Consider the following 18,502-nt stretch of genomic DNA (forward strand, 5'->3'; position numbering starts at 1 on the left):
CATTGCAAGAGTGAGCAGAAAGACAAGAGGCATCACTTCCTGGCCTTGACTGCCCTCTTGGTGCTAAAATTACTTTCAGAAGTAAAGGGGAAGTATTAAATCAGTTTTCCTTGTATGTTCTTTTCGCTCTATTTACACCTTTTATTGTAAAATTATATATAGATATATTTGCTTTCTAAAATTTGTAACAGTGACACTGTTCTGCAATCTATTAGGGACATTTCATTGAAAACCAATGATTTTTATAAATTATTGTACTTCTAATCAAAATAATATTATTTTCTTTTCTATCTGTGTTAGGGCTACACAAAAAATTTAGATTTTTTTTCAGGAGTTTAATTATTTTTGTTGATTTCTATTTCAATAGATACATCTATCTGAGAATAAGAAGCAATAGGAATGAGGGTCATATGTACTTCCAAGTTATTTTGGCTCCCATTTCCATAATCTATTGAGATTTCTTCTCTTTCTAAACATATATTTCCTTCCCAGAAATTAAGGCTTTCTCTGGCATTATTGAAATATAATAAATACTGGTAACTCACACTAGTCCATTATAGTTATCTATAAAGATAAATCTAGAAAAATTGAAAAACAGTACTCACACAGGAAAAAAAAACAAGCATAAACATGGAAGGAGTTAATAACAAACTGACCAATTAACAAAGAGTCTCAATTAGGTTACTGTTACAAAATAATAAGAAGCATCTCCCCTACACAGTTGATTGTCTCTTTTGAATTATGTGACAAATGAAGAATGCAAGTGTAGTGAAGAAAGGGACAGGAAATGTAGTGACACATTACGGACATATCACTGTGTAGTGACATAGTTGTTTAGTGAAGCAGATACACATTTTTAGTTATTATTTATAGTTTCTGTTACTGGTATTGTTGTTAACCTACATTTCATTTCTGATAAGCATGATAGTGAGTTTGTGAGATATTTGAAAGCTATCAGGTGATAGTCCAACTGTAGTGAAGTCTTCTGCTGTTGAGGCAAGGCTGAGGGCATACCTTATCCCTTTCTACAGCTGCCTGAAAAAAGATTGTAGCTACGTGAGGATCAGACTCCTCTCACAAATAACAAGCAATAGGACAAGAGGAAAAGTCTTCAAGTTGCACCAGGAGAGGCTTAGATTGAACATTACAAAAAATTTCATCAGGTAAATAGTTGTCAAGCACTGGAGCAGACTGCCCAGGGAAGTGGTGTAGTCACTGTTCATAGAGGTTTTTAGCAGAAGTGTAGATGTGGCACTTAAGGACATTGTTTGGTGGTGGACTTGGCAGTGCTGGTTTAGTTGCTGGGCTTGATGATCTTAGAGGTCTTTTCCAACCTAAATGAGTCTGTGATCTCATCATCCTATTTTGGAAGCCATAGATACATGTTCACATTTGTGTATAGGTATATATGTGCATCTAGTGATAGCTCTACAAGCTGTGTACTGTTTAATGTCTATTTCAGATTCTAGAAAGGAGTATGTTGTAGCACAGAATCTTTTACACATTTTACTCAAATCCTTTCATTATTTCCAGTTCTTATTGTTTTACCCTCCCAGAATCTTAGTGATATCTCCCACCCTTTTTAAGGTCTTTACCTTCTTTTTATCCATTCATTGCATGTTGTCTTTCTGTACTTTTGTTACCTATTAAAGCTGTCTCCTGGAATGTTTCCAGTCCTTCCTTCAGTCCCTCCCTTTTGCTTCCCTCCTGTCCTCCCAGTTCATGGGAACTGACTGCAGGAAGAGCCATCATCCCAAAAGCAGTCATCATTCAATCTGAGAAACAAGATGATGGCACTGCCAAGACCAATAAATAATATTCATTCATTGGAGAGGGTTATTTGGAAAAATTTGATCCACTTGTGTTTTATTCTGTCTGGGCATCCATTTTTAAATGTTAACTGTTTTTTACATAAAAGAAAAAAAAAATCTTTTCATTCTGTAAACTAGTTTTCATCATATATTTATTGGAAATGTGGGACTATTTATTCCCAGATCATTATTCTTCTGCAGAGTACCACAAGCCTTGGATCAGTTCTTCTTACAGATTTTCATTACAATCTATGCATTCAGCTCTCATATCTCCAATAGGAAATGGGCTAGAAGTAATGTCAGTGCATTGGCAGGAAATATTGGAGATATGCCTTGAGTTTATTTCCTCTTCAATTTAAACCACCTCTACGTAGGAGGGCTTCTCTTTCTGCAGTAAATTTTTACCAGTGAAACAGTTTAAACCAGAGGCTTTTAATAATCACTCTTATCAGGACACATTCCCTTTACACATTATGGTTTGTATATCCCTGGAACGACCCCTTGCTCTAAAAATGCATTTTTTTTGTGTTGCTCTTTTTCTTATAAATACTATTGAGTAAAAGTTTTAGAAGTTGTAAAATAAGTTTCTTTGAAACAAGGATATCACATCAGGGTTTCTTGCTTCCTGAAGTCAAGAAGTTATATGCACTTTGATTTTTAGCACATTTTTTGTCCTGGATTCATTGAAATGTGTCAGTAACTTAATCACAGCATCTTTCATATTGCTTGATCAGATCAAATAAACCTCTTGATACCTTGAATAAATCTTTCTCTTTAGGAATGATAAACCCTGACCATTTCCTTTCCCCCCGTGGAAACTGGCAGTTCCCCTCCTGGCAGCTCCCATAAAGTGTTTATTGTGCCAGTGTCTGCTCTGTCATGTGTTTGCACTCTCAAATAGAGCTGGGTTTATGTAAAGCATGCATGCTACCATGCAGATCTTTGATCCACAGTGAGCAAAGGCTGTTCACAGAGTTGGCAATAAATGGCTAAGAAGCTATTTAATGTGTCACAGCTGTGAACAACCAAGTGTGCTGCTGATCTGTTCCAGGACAAAAGCAGTTAGGTTAATTAAAACATCACTAAGGATGTTTTTAGGTAATTTGCTTGATTTTTGTCTTGAGATTTAGGAATTTAATCCCTTTCAGCTATCCTGCTTTCTCAATGAGAAGAGCTAATTGATTGTGTGACTGTCCATTTCAGGCTATCATACAATTGGTTCATTTAAATAACTTTTTTCAAAGGATTAAGCTCACTTATTTGATGGTGCCCTGAAATAAATGAAGGCTTTCATGGGAATGCTTTTAATGTCTGCTGTCTGGACTACAGCTCACACCTTCCATGCATATATTCAGCTCTATTTCTCCAGTGGAAAATGGATTACAAGTTATGCATGTACAATGATACATTCTAAAGATATTCTTCCTTCTTTGATGTATTTAAACTATGTGCAAGTGCAGAATAGTTCCTGCACTTAAGCACTTGCTACATAGATATGGAGGCTGATAAGCACCAGCAGCCATTTTTTGTGCCTAGCAGCATAAGTAAGCTCATCCTTAGGCAGGGTAAGCACCATGCTTGAAGCAAGCATTTTCACCTTGAGAACCTTTAGGCATTCTCCTACTAGTGAGTTCATATCTTGTTAGTAAGCAGAAGGAAATGGTGTACGTAGATGAGAGAAAAAAAATACAGCATTCACATTCACTGTACTGGCCAGAAGCTGAACACACTTAAGTAACCATGCCCTGTGAAGATAACAAATAACTTTATGGCAAGCAAGTGGAGCTGTCTGGACCAATGATACAATTTTGTCTGGCAGGACTCAAGTTAGATGCAGTTCCATAGTCCATGAAATAGATTTATGTATCACTGGAGTTGACTCAGGCCTCATACTTGCAAGATATGTAAACCCAATACTCTGTAAAATGTAGGATACACACAGACTTGCATGCAAATATGATCTTGAAGTAACATTAAAATCACCATTAAAATAATCGTTTAAGTTGGAAGGGGCCTTAAACAATCACCTAGTTCCATCTTCTTTGTTATGGGCAGGGACTCCTTCCACTGGATAAAGTTGTACAAAGACCCATCCAACCTGATCCTGAGCATTTCCAATAACAGGTCCACAAATTCTCTGGCAACCTGTCCCAGCGTTTCGTATTAACCCACCCCCATGTTAAAGAACTTCTTTTTAATGTCACTTCTTTTACTTAATAGATTCTATCTGGTCTCTATCTACCCTCTCAGTTTAAAGCAGTTGAGCTGTGTCCTGTTACTACAGGGCCTGGTAGAAAGTCTCTCTCCATGTTTCTTATAAGCCCACTTTCAATGTTGAAAAGCTGCTATAAGGTCTCTCCAGGCTGAACAACCCCAGCTCCCTCAGCCTGTCTTCATAGAAAAGGTATTCCAGCCCTGTCATCATTAGTCCAGAAGAAAGGATGTTGTGTTGTATTGGCTTTTAGGCATATGTGCATGTCTTTGCTTCAAATGTAATTTTCAGGAGAATGCACTCCTAGAGAAGTTCTGTTCTGAAACTATTGACTTATAAAGGGGAAAAGGGTAAAAAATTTTTCTAACCTGACCATCAACTGTTTCTTATTAATGTTTATTTTGCAGTGTGGAAACAATTAATGATGGCAATTTCCACATTGTGGAGCTGCTAGCTATGGATCAGATTCTATCTTTATCCATTGATGGAGGAAGCCCCAAGATAATTACCAATTTGTCCAAGCAATCCACTCTGAACTTTGATTCTCCACTGTATGTAGGAGGTAAGAGGATTTTACTGCTTCTTACTAGAAGTATTACAGATCATTTACTGTGGTAACATGCTTTAAGAAATGCATTCTTGTGTTTCTTAAAGAGACTCATTCATTGACATAACTCCTTAAGATGAAACTTTTGCAGTTAATGTCAATAGCTTCAGTTTTAAAAAATAATACATCCTCAAACTACACTGGTTACTTTCTTAAGTTTATTTTTTAGGACTGTAAGATTTTGTAATTTTCTGCTGTTATTTAGCCTTTTATTATACTGAAAAGGTGTGCTTAATGTTGCTGACGCTGCATGAAGATTTAGTAATGCCTATTCAGAAAGTGTAGAATGGTGGCATTCTGTTTTGTTCATTTTACATTCCTATTTCTCTGTACTGATACCTGCAGGAAATGATAGCAGTGTGTAAAGCCATGAAGTATAATTTATGTCTGGAGATCTTACTTCTTAGGGCTGATAGGAGTTAAGAAACTCAGTAAGAATGTGCCCAGACAGTTGCCTCACTGTATATGTCAAGGCTTGGGTTTTGTCTGTTTTGAAGAAAAAAAAAAAAAAAAAAAAAAGTTCAATTGTTTGTTTAACTTGAGCAGCTAAAGTATTTGAAAAAATTTTTATCATTTGACGCCAGTTACTGTGTAGAACTATGAGTTCAAACACATTGTTTTAACTAGCAGTTCCTGCTGGATTTCTATGGACCTGTGCAATCTAGGTAAAAGTCAGAAAATTCAGACAACACTTAGTGCCTCCTTACTTGGTAGCAAGTCTAAGTTCTTAGGGTTCAGAGATTCAGCATGTTTTTTTAAATAATTTTTAAATGCTACAGATTTTCATGTTCTACTTAGTTTAACCTTATGTTCTTACAATAGGCATGTAAGAAGTTTCCTTCTGATCTGTTCCTTCTGTTAAAAAAAATGTACTTTCTTTTTCATTTTGCCTATTTCTTTTATGTCTGAGAGTAATTTTTTTAGACTTAAGCATCTTTCCTCCTTGCAAAAAACTGTGCCATCAGCAGTACATTTTTTTGATGTACTGATACCTTCAAATGTGGATTGCCCTGCAAAAATGCACATTGCATTTTTTCCTGTGTATCACTTCTGTTTACACAGTGTCCTGTGCCACATTTATAAGAGGGGGTCCTAAGCTCTGATAGGACACTGCGTGCTTGCTTACTTGTATTATCAACATCAGTTTGTTTAATGACTGCTGAGGCCAATTGTACTGCTTGAAAGCTGAGCTTAGTGAAGAACAATAATCCCCCTGTCTGTTATAGGCACTTTTTGATGAGATGAGGCCAGACTGCCAACTGTAAGCATTTCTTCTGGGCACATTCTTACCCCTGTGATGCTGCTTTGTGACATATGGTTCTCTTCCTTGCTTCTTCACCCTGCAGATCTGTACCTCCATTAGGAGAATCGTACTAATCTGCATTGTCATCTTCAAGTATCAGAAGAATAACTTTAGGAAATAAATAATCTTTTCTCTTAGTGGTTTGATACTTAAGAGCAGCAGTCTCTGCATTCTAGTGCATGTTCCTTAGGGAGGTTCCATGTTTGTTCTATTATAATTTTTCGCATTCAGGCTCCAAACAGGCAATTTTTTCTGCTGTCATAGAAAATGTTGATCCAAAAAATAATAAAAACCAATCATAGAAGCACATTGTAACAAAATAAAGGAAAAAAAACCCAGTAGGTTGACATTCAGCTCTTAATCTTTCCTCTTCTTTAGCTAATTTATCTGTTTATGATTTTTTAAATTTTCAAGATGGGTAATTTTCACTCCTATTTCTTTATATCACCCACCTTTTTGAGATTCAATGATTTTTTTCTTATCCAACTATATCTAGATTTTTTTAAGGAATTTGATTACACATTTTCATCACTTAAGAACCTAAATTCTCACTAGGTTTTTATGCAGTATTTTTATCTTTGCCAAAGTCTTAGTTTGACACCTAAATCATCATGTAGCTTACACTTACTCTTACCACTTTCCTGCTAAAATGGCATTTCTGATAAGCATCACCTCAGTTGGCAGGCTGAAATTCAGACTTAACAGCAAGCCCTTGTGCAGTGTGTGCTCTCATTCTTTCTCATTCCCTCTCTCTGCCTTCCCCCTCTTTTTTTTTTTTTTTTTTTTTTTTTTTTAATGTTACTCTTGGGCCACAATATGTAGCTTGGTTTGAAAGGGGTAACATTTTTTTTTTACCAAAACTGAGCTAATTGATTTATACCTTTTGGGGGTTTTTTGCGTCCTCCGAGTGTATGGAGTGTGTGGTCAGAATACATGTGCTTGTTATTTTTTAGTCTTTCTGTAACAAATTTCAGTAAATCATATTGAAAGTGCATGGCTTTTGTAAGAATTCTTAAGGGACAATCTGTTTCTTCTCAAAAATTCTTCAAAGGAGTCACAGACATCACTGATACTTCACATTCTTCTCTCGGAAATTAGAGCATATTTTACTAGTTGAGAGTGGCACCTTCTTTCCTGGATGTCCCTATTTCTGAGACAGGTAGAGTATCAGCTGCTTCTCATTTGTGCCTGCTCTGTTCTGGCAGCTTCTAGAATTAGATACTTGTTTCACCAGTTTTACTGTGTGACTGTTATTTAAGAGTGATTCCTACCATTTGCCTCCTTGAACAGTAATTTACCTGTCGTCAGTTTCAGCGTCCAAAAGCTTAAAAGGGGGTGGGAACTACTCTCTTACCTTGCCAAAAATCAATCTGAAATATTTGTCTGTTTTGTTTCTGTGTCAGTGCTTTCCTAGCTGGTAAAGAATCTTCATATAAAAATTATCTAAGAAATATTGCTGAAGAACATAGCACGTTTTACACACACTTTGGCCTTCTGATATTTGGTATCTTGCTAGAAGAAGCAAAAGTGTACAGGCTGAAAGCTTGTGCATATATTTGCATTGTGTTTCCAAATATCTCCCTTATTAGAGAAAATAGACAAAAAACTTCTGAATCATGTGTGATATACCACCTGGTATCATACATACATGCTTATATGGTTCCCAAAAATCACATCTAAGTTTCCTGACACTTTCATGTATAACATCTAGTTTAGCATTGCTTTGGTGAGCTTAGTTTTATATGCCTTTTATTTTTACAAAAAAGTAACTTCAGTGCATCTATTCTGCTTAGATACTTCAATCATTTTCTATGAATATTAGCTGAGTGTGGCTTTCAAGGGAGACAACAGGGTGAAGGAGCCTTGATGACTCTGCCCTGTCCCTGGTTTGAGAATATGGCAAGTAGAGGAGATGGAATCTCATGGTTGTTTGCAGTCTGAGTCCTTTAATATAACAGTTCAAAGCTAATTTTACAGTTTGACCCTGCCTGGGTGCCAGGTGCCCACCAAAGCCACTCTACCACCCCCCTCCTCAACTGGACAGGGGAGAGAAAATGCAGTGAAATCTCATAACTTGAGATGCAGACAGGTAGAGAACCCTCACCGATTACTGATGTGGCAAAACAGACTCAACTTGAAGAAGTCAATTTAATGTATTACAAAATAACAGTAGGATAAGGAGAGGTAAAACATTTCTTAAGGACACCTTCCCCCCACCCTTCCCTTCTTCTCATGCTTAACTTTTTTCCCCCCATTTCTCTATCTCCTTCCTACAAGCAATGCAGTCACAGGAGGAATATAGGTTATGGTCCATCCATCACATTGTTTCTGCCATTGCTTCCTCCTCAGAGAAAAGAGTCCTTCCCCTCTTCCAGTGTGGGGTCCCTCCCATGGGACACAGTTCTGCTCAAGCTGCTCCAGCATGAGTCCCCCCCAGGGTCACAAGTCCAAGGAAAACCTGCTCCGCTGGGGGCTCCTCTCTTCACAGGTCCTGCCAGGAGCCTGCTCCAGCACAGGCTTCCCGTGGGGTCTTCTCTCAAGATCCACCTGCTCCAGCATGGTCTCCTCCATGGGCTGCAGGTGGATCTCTGCTCCCCTGTGAACGTCCATGGGCTTCAGGAGCACAGCTACCTCACCATGGGCTGCACCATGGGCTGCTGCATGGGAATCTCAGCTCCTGCACCTGGAGCACGTTCCCCCCCCCTCCCCGCTTTGCTGACCTCAGTGTCTGCAGAGCTGCTCCTCAAATAGTCTCACTCCTCTCTGGTCACATCTACACAATTACTCTTTGGGTTTTTTTTCCTTTATAGATGTGTTATCACACAGCTGTTGCTGCCATCACTGACTGGCTTGGCCTAGGCAGCCTTGACAGGTCCATCCTGGACACAGCTGGCATTGGCTCTCTTAGACACAGTGGGCACTTCTGTCAGCTTCCTGGAGAAGCCTAGCCACACAAACCCCAAACACTTACTTAACTGAAAAGATCAAAGAAGATTAGGCTCTTCTACAGTATGGATACTATGTTGTTCATTTCTATAATCACTGAAGTCTAAATAACCTCTAAATGAAAGGCAGGTCTATTTCCTTTGGTTACATAGTATTTCTGCATGACTCTTAACTGTTCAGAGTAATATAAAAAGTTATTAGAAGTATCAGTTTACATGGTTAAGGAGCAAATATGCAGAACATTGCTGCTATCTTGTCATTATTTTAGTACCAGAATGAAAATTGTTGATTTTGTCTGGGAATAAACCTATGCAGCTAATAAGAATAATTATTTTCAGGTAAACAGATCCTTTTTAGTGCTCTGTGCACTTTGATTTCCTTTACTTGTGAATCTCAGGACTCATTTAGGCATTTGTGTATTCATTATTAGAAAGCAGTAGCTTAAGGACTATCTACTGTGGGCTAATATGTTGGCAATAAGTTAAAAGAAAAAAAAAGCAGGGGGTAGGAGTAGAAGAAACTTCATGTTTACAAGAAAAAGTTTGATAGTAATGTTCCTTCTGAATTATTCTCAATTGATTATAGCAGGATAAGTGCATCACATACACCTACTGCTCTAATTACACCTGTAACAACCACAGACTGTAACAGAGGAATTACTCTGAAAATGGTCAACACTGGGGACATTTGCATTATCTAAAAGTGTATACACATAGTAGTTGGATGTTGAATTATTTTATTATTGATTGTTTTAGACTGTAATGGCAAACTATGAATGGCTTTTAGTTTTATTTTATTAATCTGTTTTTCAGACATGCTAAACAAAAGTATTTTTTGTTTTGGAACCTCAACCTGTTAAATCGTCCTTTCCAAGAAATTTTCCATAGCAAAACCTCACATTTGAAATGTGTATGCTAGTTCCATTTTGATGAGCTGGTCCAACTAAATTCTTCTGGATTTGAGTATCTTAGCTTACAAAAAATTACTTATCAGTTGCTAAATTTCAACAACCTTTGTTTTTCTGGAATTCAGAAACTGTGTGCTATCCTGGACTTAAATGCACTAGGTCAAAACCAGGCAAAGCTGACCTTTTCACAGCTCTGTGCTTCCTTTCTGGTGAAATTTTGTATTCATCCCTTAAGCATGACTTAGAGACTTCTAGGTTTGGAGCTGGTTTACACACATGCTTGATGACCAGGACAATTTCCAAAAACTAAATCACTGTTTGTGGATCTAGTTTGAACACCTAAGAATAATTAATTTAGAAGAAATATTCCTTTTGAAGTGTTTTAAAAATGGAGAAAATGGTATAGAGAATTGTAAGATTATTACAGTGATTATTTGCTATTATTAATTTTCTAGGCATGCCTGTGAAAAACAACATAGCAGCTTTGCGCCAGTCACCCGGGCAGAACGGCACTAGCTTCCACGGCTGCATCCGTAATCTGTACATCAACAGTGAACTCCAGGACTTCAGAAATGTCCCCCTGCAAGTGGGAATTCTGCCAGGTTGTGAGCCTTGTCATAAGAAAGTTTGTGTGCACGGCACATGCCATGCTACCAGCCAGTCAGGCTTCTCCTGTGAGTGCGAAGGCGGATGGACCGGACCACTGTGCGACCAACAGACCAACGACCCGTGCCTCGGAAACAAGTATGTCCTTCCTCAAGGAAAACAGGCTTATAATGTGCACATATGTCTCCTGTTATGTGTATTGCTTTTCATAAAAGTTCACACTTGCAAGAAGCAACATAACCTGGGCATGTAAAAGTGAAAACAGGATCCAGGTTTTAGCATATGTTCTTTCCATAAACCTAATGAGGGAAAGTCCCCAGTTCAGGGGAGCAGAGACACACATCTCACTGAAGTCCTGCCTAAAGCCTGGGAGGTGCTTTTGTACACTTCTGTATGGCCTTCATTTGTAATGAGATGCACTGATGCAACTGTGGGTATGACCCTTGGCACAAAAATAATTTTGAAGTAGTTGCAAATGGAAAAAAAACCTGTTTTCTTATTTTCAGTTGTAAAGAATAAGGTAATTAAACCATTATTATCATTATTATTATTATTAATAATAATAATAATATTCTCTACTGTGTTTTTGAAAAGTGATACAATGGACATATCTAATATTTTATATTTTCAGAGTACCCCAGGTTTTAGGAGGAAAATAGATTTCAATCTTTATGGTGAACTTCTGTTTAAGTCTGAGTGTGGTCATTTTATTTACTGATTTGAGCAGAAAATTTTAGTTTAGATATTTTAATATGTCTGTAGAAAGATTCTTATATAAAAATGTGTGGAGATAGAAAAAGATATGTGTAATTATGTATATGATAGTATTCATATGCATATTCATCTTTCAAATTTGCTGTAGAGACAGGTTCTATTTGGGTTCATGGACTCCCAGCACAAGAAGATCACAAACTTCAGAAGTTTAAAGCTATTTTTTATTTATTCATCTTGGGCAACAAGATGCCATTCTTTTTGTGCTTAACACTGTCCTTGTAACAGCTTGGCAGCATCTTTTTTTGTTTGTTTGTTTGTTTGTTTTTCTTTTTTTTTTTTTTTTGTTCAAGCAAGCCTGCTTGGTTCTTTTGGCTGCTGCTTTTTCAGTGCGGCATTTGCCTATGTAATTTTTGACTTTTAAAGAACAGAGGCCTAAGTTTTCTAAGACATTCTAATAAGATGATTTTCAACTCCTATATAAAATTATGTTTAAATCATCATTTCACGTGGTGTGTGGAGAGTCTGACCCTTTAAAGTTTTATACAGCAGTTAGCATGCTTTGCAACACAGTTTTATTTATATTGGTTAAAGACTCTTTTAGTACCTTTAAAGTTTTGAACTCTTCCCAGAGCTAGAGCAGTCAGGTTTTGAAGGATATGATTATAGCATTTAAATTTTTATTGGTCATTTTTTTACTGTCCTCTTTCACAGTAACTTTAAAGAAGGGTAGTCACAGCAGGTTATAAAATGCAAATGTGACTTTACATTTCAATACCTCAGGATTAAAAAATAACATCAAACTGTACCCACAAGTTCTACTCTCAGACAAGCCAGAGAATTTCTTTAAACTGTCCTTGAAGTACTAGGTTCTTCATTGTTTCTTATAACTGTGCACATTAGCACCCAAACTGAGTGCTTTTTTGCAGCAAATTATGAAGTTATCAGTATCAGATGTAGGCAGTATCAAAGACAGAAATAAGTGAGCACAGTGTTAATATTTTGTTTGCTCTTCAAAGTATTTGGTTTGTTTCAGCTGTATACAGTGCAGTGAGCTTTTAAGAGAGAAAGCCAAACCATTTTTTTTTTTTATTTGTGGAGTGGAGGAGGGCTTCATTGTTCTTTACTTCCTGGGGATTTTCATTCTGTATTTCTTGATTCATCTCTAAATTGTCTATTGAATAGATGCATTTTATCCACCTAATACCATTTGACATTCTGCTTTATCTGAGCAACAAAATTGTCACTGTGATCTCTGTTTCAAAAATGTAGGTGATCTTCTAGAGATGCACATCAAAAGGCTTAAGAAACATTTCCTTTATCTGCATCTAGGTGTTTGAATTCAAAATATAGTGACCAAAGTTTGCTCTCTAGTCAGTAAAGGAATAAGCACATTTCAAAAGAATAAATAAGACCTCAGGTTGTCTAATCATCCTCTAGATAATTTCTTCCCGTGACTGACTGTGTCTGGAGCTTAAGCCAATTATACATCCAACTTGAGTGCCTGACACAGGTACCTAAAATTAGATGAGATAAAACTGTGCCTGAGAGTTTGCACTTAGCTTGATGTTCCTTTCAGTACCATCAGAAGATGAAATTTAGAGCTTCAAAGAGCAGGTGGAAACAAAAGTGTGAGAGTTGGCATTAGCTAAAATTTAATCATCTTCTAAGTCAAAGCAAAACTTACCAAAGATCTTGACACAGATTGCTTTGATATCTAAAGCCTGTGTAGAGCATGGCAGGTTGTCAGTGCCACCTAAGTAACTATAGATCAGATGTCCTAAAAGTGGATGTTTTATAAATGGTGAAAAGATCATAATGAAACATAATGAAAAATAAACAAAAGCTATCAGCCCCTTGATACTGTCTAAGCCTTCCATTTTGAATTGCTAAATAATAGTTTTGAAATATCAGACTTCAACAACAGGAACAATTTTTAATTTTTGTAGAGAATGTGGTTGCTTCAAAATAATGACTAATAGAGAAGTAGGAGGTGCTTAACCTATTAGTTTTATATTTGCAGGTTTTCATCCCAGACTGGTTGTTATCTTAAAAACTTCAAATGACATGTTGCTCTTTTCAAAATGAGATGTTGCATCTTAATAGAATTCTTCTATTAGGACAACATGCAATTTTAGATTAATTTTTGCTATCTTCAAATTGAAACAAATTATTTTATTTTAGATCAAATGGGATTTTTATATTTTTAATCTCAATTTTTTCATTTATTAAGGTGGCTGTCATAACATACTAAGGAGGTTGTGAATTCGAGAGTCATACACTATAGAGAGGAAAAACATTAGAGAGTAGAAACATCAGGAAGGGTGACTTGTATGTCAGGATTGCATTCCTCCCCACAGAGAAATTTCCACTGTGATCTCCCCAAGAAACAGTATTTAGATAGAAAATTTTTCTATGGAAACAACAGTTAAAGAGAATAAGCATTATTTTTGGAAGGAAGTTATTGATCCTGTGCTGCCAAATGAGGAAAGGGAAGTAATTTTATTCCAAGTCATTGGTGATGGTTTCAGAAGATGAAATCCCCTGGTGTTCAGCTTACAGCTGAAACACCACCTCTCTCTCCAAGAGAAGGAAGACCAGCTGCGTGTTCTCATACTACTGTACATCAAAACACAGCAGATGCAGATTAACTTACAATCTTTTTTGAATTAACAACAAAATTTGAGCCTGCCCCAAGTGTTTATTGAAGCTGAACTGGGAAATTAGCTGCTTTAATCGCTTTGGGTGAGACTTGACAATGCACAGCCTCACCTAGTGTGAGGTTTGGTGTGAATTCTGGGGGAGTGCTGTTGCCTTGCAATGAAGCACAGAACCACCTCAGACGTTACAGGGCCTTGCTACTTGCAGTCGGCAATACAGACTAATGTATTTGAAGGAAAAGCACACGTTCAACTTGAAACTGCCATTGCTTGAGTCAGAATAGCTTCTCTTAGGAAGTGCCTGACCTGTCTTTGTGCTGGGAGCCCCATATTTCATGAGTGACAATGTGGAGTTTCTTTTAAGTGATACACGAACCAGAATTTCAGGTGAGTTTCTTTCTTCTTTGGCTTGATTTTGCTGTGTTCTTCTCAAAAGCATGCTGAAAATTTAGGCAGACAGGAAATGTTTTTTTCAATACCTGTGGCCTATAAAATTTTTCCATAACACATCTACAGTGGCTATTTTCTGGTGAGAGGGAGTTCTGTACTGCAGCTTGTTTTGTGTAAACCTGCATACTAATTATAAACCACTTCACTGCATCTCACTGAAAAAGTCCATTAGAAACAAAAGCAATTTCTTCTGAGTACAGTCCAAAGTATTTGTAGTTAATGTTGCTTAGCCTGAACTTTGATGAATAATTTATTTTTATTCTCTTGGGCTTGTTTCCCCTGTAGATGTGTGCATGGTACCTGCTTGCCGATCAATGCATTTTCATACAGTTGTAAATGCCTGCAGGGACATGGGGGAGTCCTCTGTGATGAAGAGGAAATGCTGCTTAACCCCTGCCAATCCATCAGGTGTAAACATGGCAAATGTAGGCTTTCAGGACTTGGGAAACCATATTGCGAATGCGGCAGCGGATACACGGGGGACAGTTGTGATAAAGGTAAAAACAATTCATTCATGTTGCTGTGCTCTTAGAAAATAGGCTTTTTTAGTAAAACATGAACAGACAAGCACATGAACAGCCAAAAACATGACCAATTTTTTTTTCCACAACACACACATTTGTTGCTTTTTTTTTCTACCATAAGACTTTATCTTGATGAGAGAAAAACCAAGCTTTTCCCATGAATTTGTTTGCATTTTGAGGATTTTTTCATCAAACATTTTGCTGTGAAAACATTTCTTTTTTTTTTTTTTGCCTTTATTCAGAAACACATTTTTACAATATTTAACTATTACCTTTTACCTGCTGTATCTTTCTGTATTTATTGTTTCTCTGCCTTCTGCAACTGAGAAGCCAAATCCAATGATTCTGCTCCTAGTTTTATCACAAACTCTACTTTTGACCTCTCAGCTTCAACTGATTTATCACAGCGAATTATGCAGGTGAGATGGATGAAAACAGGATGACTTTCCCCCCCACCTTTTTCTTTCTCCTTTGTCTATCAAAGCTCTCCCTCTCCCTCTTTTTCCCTTACCCCAGATGGCATTTATTTTGTATTGTACATAGATGTGAATAGAAGAATATGGTTGTAGAACTTTTAACAGATGTCTCATTTTTAGCTGCCTTTATACATCAGTAATTTATGAAGTTAGCGGAATGTAACTTATATTAAATAAGAGTTTGAATAATATTAAACTCCAGGTCTAATAAATTAAATTGCATGCTCTCTGAAACATTTCCCTATGGTAAACAGAACCAGCTGCAAGCAGTGTAACAACAGAATACGTGTATTTTTATAAAAGAGGAAAAGATTTAAGCTTCCAATTTTCTTGTCATTGTAATAGCTTCCTATTTATGGTTTACACATACATAATATAAGCTTTACTGAAAATAGGAGGTATAGGGAATGAAACCCAGCATTAATCACATTAGGTTTGGAAGAACCACTAGTTTCCAACACACATTCTCAGTCAAACTTTAAAATACCAATCCCAACTGCAAATAGTAACCCAGCATCTTCCTGTGTTACACATTCTCTGACTTGCGTCTCAAAACCGTATCTCTTATTTTAAATGTTGTTTCCCACAGAAATCTCTTGTCGAGGGGAACGAGTCCGAGATTACTACCAAAAGCAGCAAGGCTATGCTGCGTGCCAGACGACCAAGAAGGTTTCGAGACTAGAATGCAGAGGCGGGTGCTCGGCCGGGCAGTGCTGCGGGCCGCTGCGCAGCAAGAGGCGGAAATACTCCTTCGAGTGCACCGACGGCTCCTCGTTTGTGGACGAGGTTGAAAAAGTGGTGAAGTGTGGCTGTACAAATTGTCCCTCCTAAGTGTCCCTGTCACACTTGTCTTTTGAAAATGTTGTATACTTATTGACCGTGTCGGACTAATTAATGCTTCATAGTGGAAATATTTGAAATATATTGTAAAATACAGAACAGACTTATTTTTATTATGAGAATAAAGACTTTTTCTTCATTGAAAAAAAGATTCAAGTGCTTGAACTGAGACTTCTAGTACCCAAGAGGAACTTTGAAGAAAAAAAAAAAGACCCGGTAACATTGCAGCAGAAATGGGAAACTTTAACTGCTTTTAACATGGATTCTTCTTTATAACATGCTGAAGATACACTGACACTATACACATGTGACTTTCAACTTAACAGCTCAGAGATGAAATACTGACCAGAACACGAGGCTTGTTTTTTTCACTTTCATATCAGTCTATTTTACTGTCTTGACAGACCGTACCAATCACTTACCTATGGATGAGGAAGCTTTATGAGCAAAAAGAATCAGATTATACAGAAATAACAATTGTTTGAAACACATTTTGTCTTTTGGAATTGTTAAGCATCTTGAGAAGATGGGGTCTCATTTAATGAATGGGAAATGGGAGATACAAGAATATAATATAATCCTGAAATCTCCTGATGATGTGTACTTTTATGTCAGCATGTTAGCAAAAGAAGCATAAAAAAGTGTTTATCTTCCCTTTTACAGTATTAATTTTTTGTAATATAAATGTTCCGGGGATGATAAAATAGATTATTGATGGATAAATTAGTAATAATATGGATTTCTGTTTCTATGAGTTCTAAACAACTCTATACAGTATTGGGTTTCATTGAGAAATATTTATTGTATCAAAGTACATTGTACTTAACCCTTTTAGGCCATCCCTTTTACTGTTTTTCAATGCTTTAATATATATTAATTTATATTTGTCCCAGTATTTTTGTAATTTTTTTTAAAGGACTTAAAAATCAGGATTTTTTTGCAATAGAACTAACGTAGCATGTCGTCTTGGGGTGAATGTTTTCAATCTGTTTTTTCCTTTCCATTTCCCTTTCCTTTTCCTTAGAATCTGACCACTTGGTGTCACTGAATAGAAAGTGGTGCCAATTTGCGGTTTCACATATAGCAGATATTCAGGACACCTCCCAAGAAACTGTAATATATTACAGAAAATGTCTTTACACTAGATGGCAATTGTAGAGAAGTTAATTTTCCCTATATACATTACTTACAGAAAATAAGATGGCGTGTAGAAAATTCCATTAGAAGATAGATCTTTATAAATTAATATTCCTATGGAGCTCTTTACCTTTTTTATAAAAAAGAAAAAAAAGGCTGTGCTATCAAAAACTGTGATTTTCCCCAAATAATAAAACTACTTTACTGCCCCTAATGTTCCCCATGTTAACATGTTGCTGCTAAATTATAATGTAGAACTGGTAATCAATAGTGGGTTGTGTTCTTCTTTCAGTAAAACCCAGGGTACCCTGTAAAAATGCAGATGTTTTTTCAATTTTATTTTATTATTTTTTTTTACAAAAGAAGTTAGATGTACATGTGTAATGCAGTGTGCTTTGTCATATTTGGACTGATATCAGTAATGCTACTGATGTTTGTAAATTAAACAGATATTTACTTCATTAACAGCTTTTATTTGTATTCTTCTGTGAAGTTAAAATTGTCTAGCAGCCTTTAATTAAACATCTGTTGCAAAGAATATTTGGTAAAAAACCAGAATAAAACCCAACCCTAAATCTAGTGTATTCCTTGCTGAAAATCTGAAGAAGGAAGTGACTTGGGATAATTACACCTAGAGGCAGTGACATCTGAAAATGTCTGTGCATTATGAACTCAGATGAACTTATACCAAAACTAAGAAAACTACTTATAAATACAGTAAACTGCAGGAAAAGGCAATTTGAGTCTATCCTAGTACTTTATTGGTTATAAAAGTGGCAGTTTGACACTTGTTCTAGCAAGTAATATGATTCTTTAGAGGGATTCAGTTCCACTAATCTTTGACTAAATATTTTAAATTTAAGCAATTGGATGGGATGATACTTAACCAGGTTTATTTTCTCTAATATATTTTTTTTAAAAATTCTGTGTTTATTTTACTTAGTCTGCTTTAGAATTTTTCTAAATATTCAGTGAAACAGCCTTTGGTGTGAGGGCTTCTTTGCAGTTTCTATGACTGCTAAAAAATCTGCTGTAAATAGGGGTAGCTTTGAGGAGAAAGAAGACATTTTTGCCTAACAGTCCTTAAACAGTATTCTTGGGTATGGAAAGCTCTCTTGGAGCTCAAAGTCCTTGTATCTGGAGCTGGATTGCTTTCTGTCCTTGTATTGACAGAGAAAGGTGAACTTTGCAATGGTATTCAACCAACACTGGCAGCTACTGGTGATCTTGAGGTCATCAAGAGAGGGACCTTCTGTGGTCTCCAAGCAGAACTAGAAAAATTGGAATAGAATAGAATAGAATAGAATAGAAT

General features: G+C 36.6%; 1 protein-coding gene across 18 annotated transcripts in view; it reads left to right on the plus strand.

Annotated features, from left to right (window-relative positions):
- SLIT2 (slit guidance ligand 2) overlaps positions 1 to 17,651 on the plus strand; it is a 258,771-nt gene extending 241,120 nt beyond the window's left edge. For 14 of the 18 annotated variants that reach the window (XM_038136575.1, XM_038136579.1, XM_038136576.1 and 11 more), the window contains 4 exons: positions 4,431 to 4,585; positions 10,242 to 10,530; positions 14,499 to 14,710; positions 15,803 to 17,651. In XM_038136575.1, coding sequence (XP_037992503.1) covers positions 4,431 to 4,585; positions 10,242 to 10,530; positions 14,499 to 14,710; positions 15,803 to 16,044 — 898 coding nt within the window. In that variant the 3' untranslated portion in view covers positions 16,045 to 17,651. Of the gene's footprint in view, positions 1 to 4,430; positions 4,586 to 10,241; positions 10,531 to 14,498; positions 14,711 to 15,067; positions 15,157 to 15,802 lie in introns of those variants that run through there. The other 4 variants (XM_038136577.1, XM_038136586.1, XM_038136593.1 and 1 more) reach the window with 4 other exon arrangements.
- Positions 17,652 to 18,502: the final 851 nt, after the last annotated feature.

The sequence above is a fragment of the Motacilla alba genome, chromosome 4 (genome assembly GCF_015832195.1).
Source record: "Motacilla alba alba isolate MOTALB_02 chromosome 4, Motacilla_alba_V1.0_pri, whole genome shotgun sequence".
In the NCBI taxonomy this organism is placed as follows: domain Eukaryota; kingdom Metazoa; phylum Chordata; class Aves; order Passeriformes; family Motacillidae; genus Motacilla; species Motacilla alba.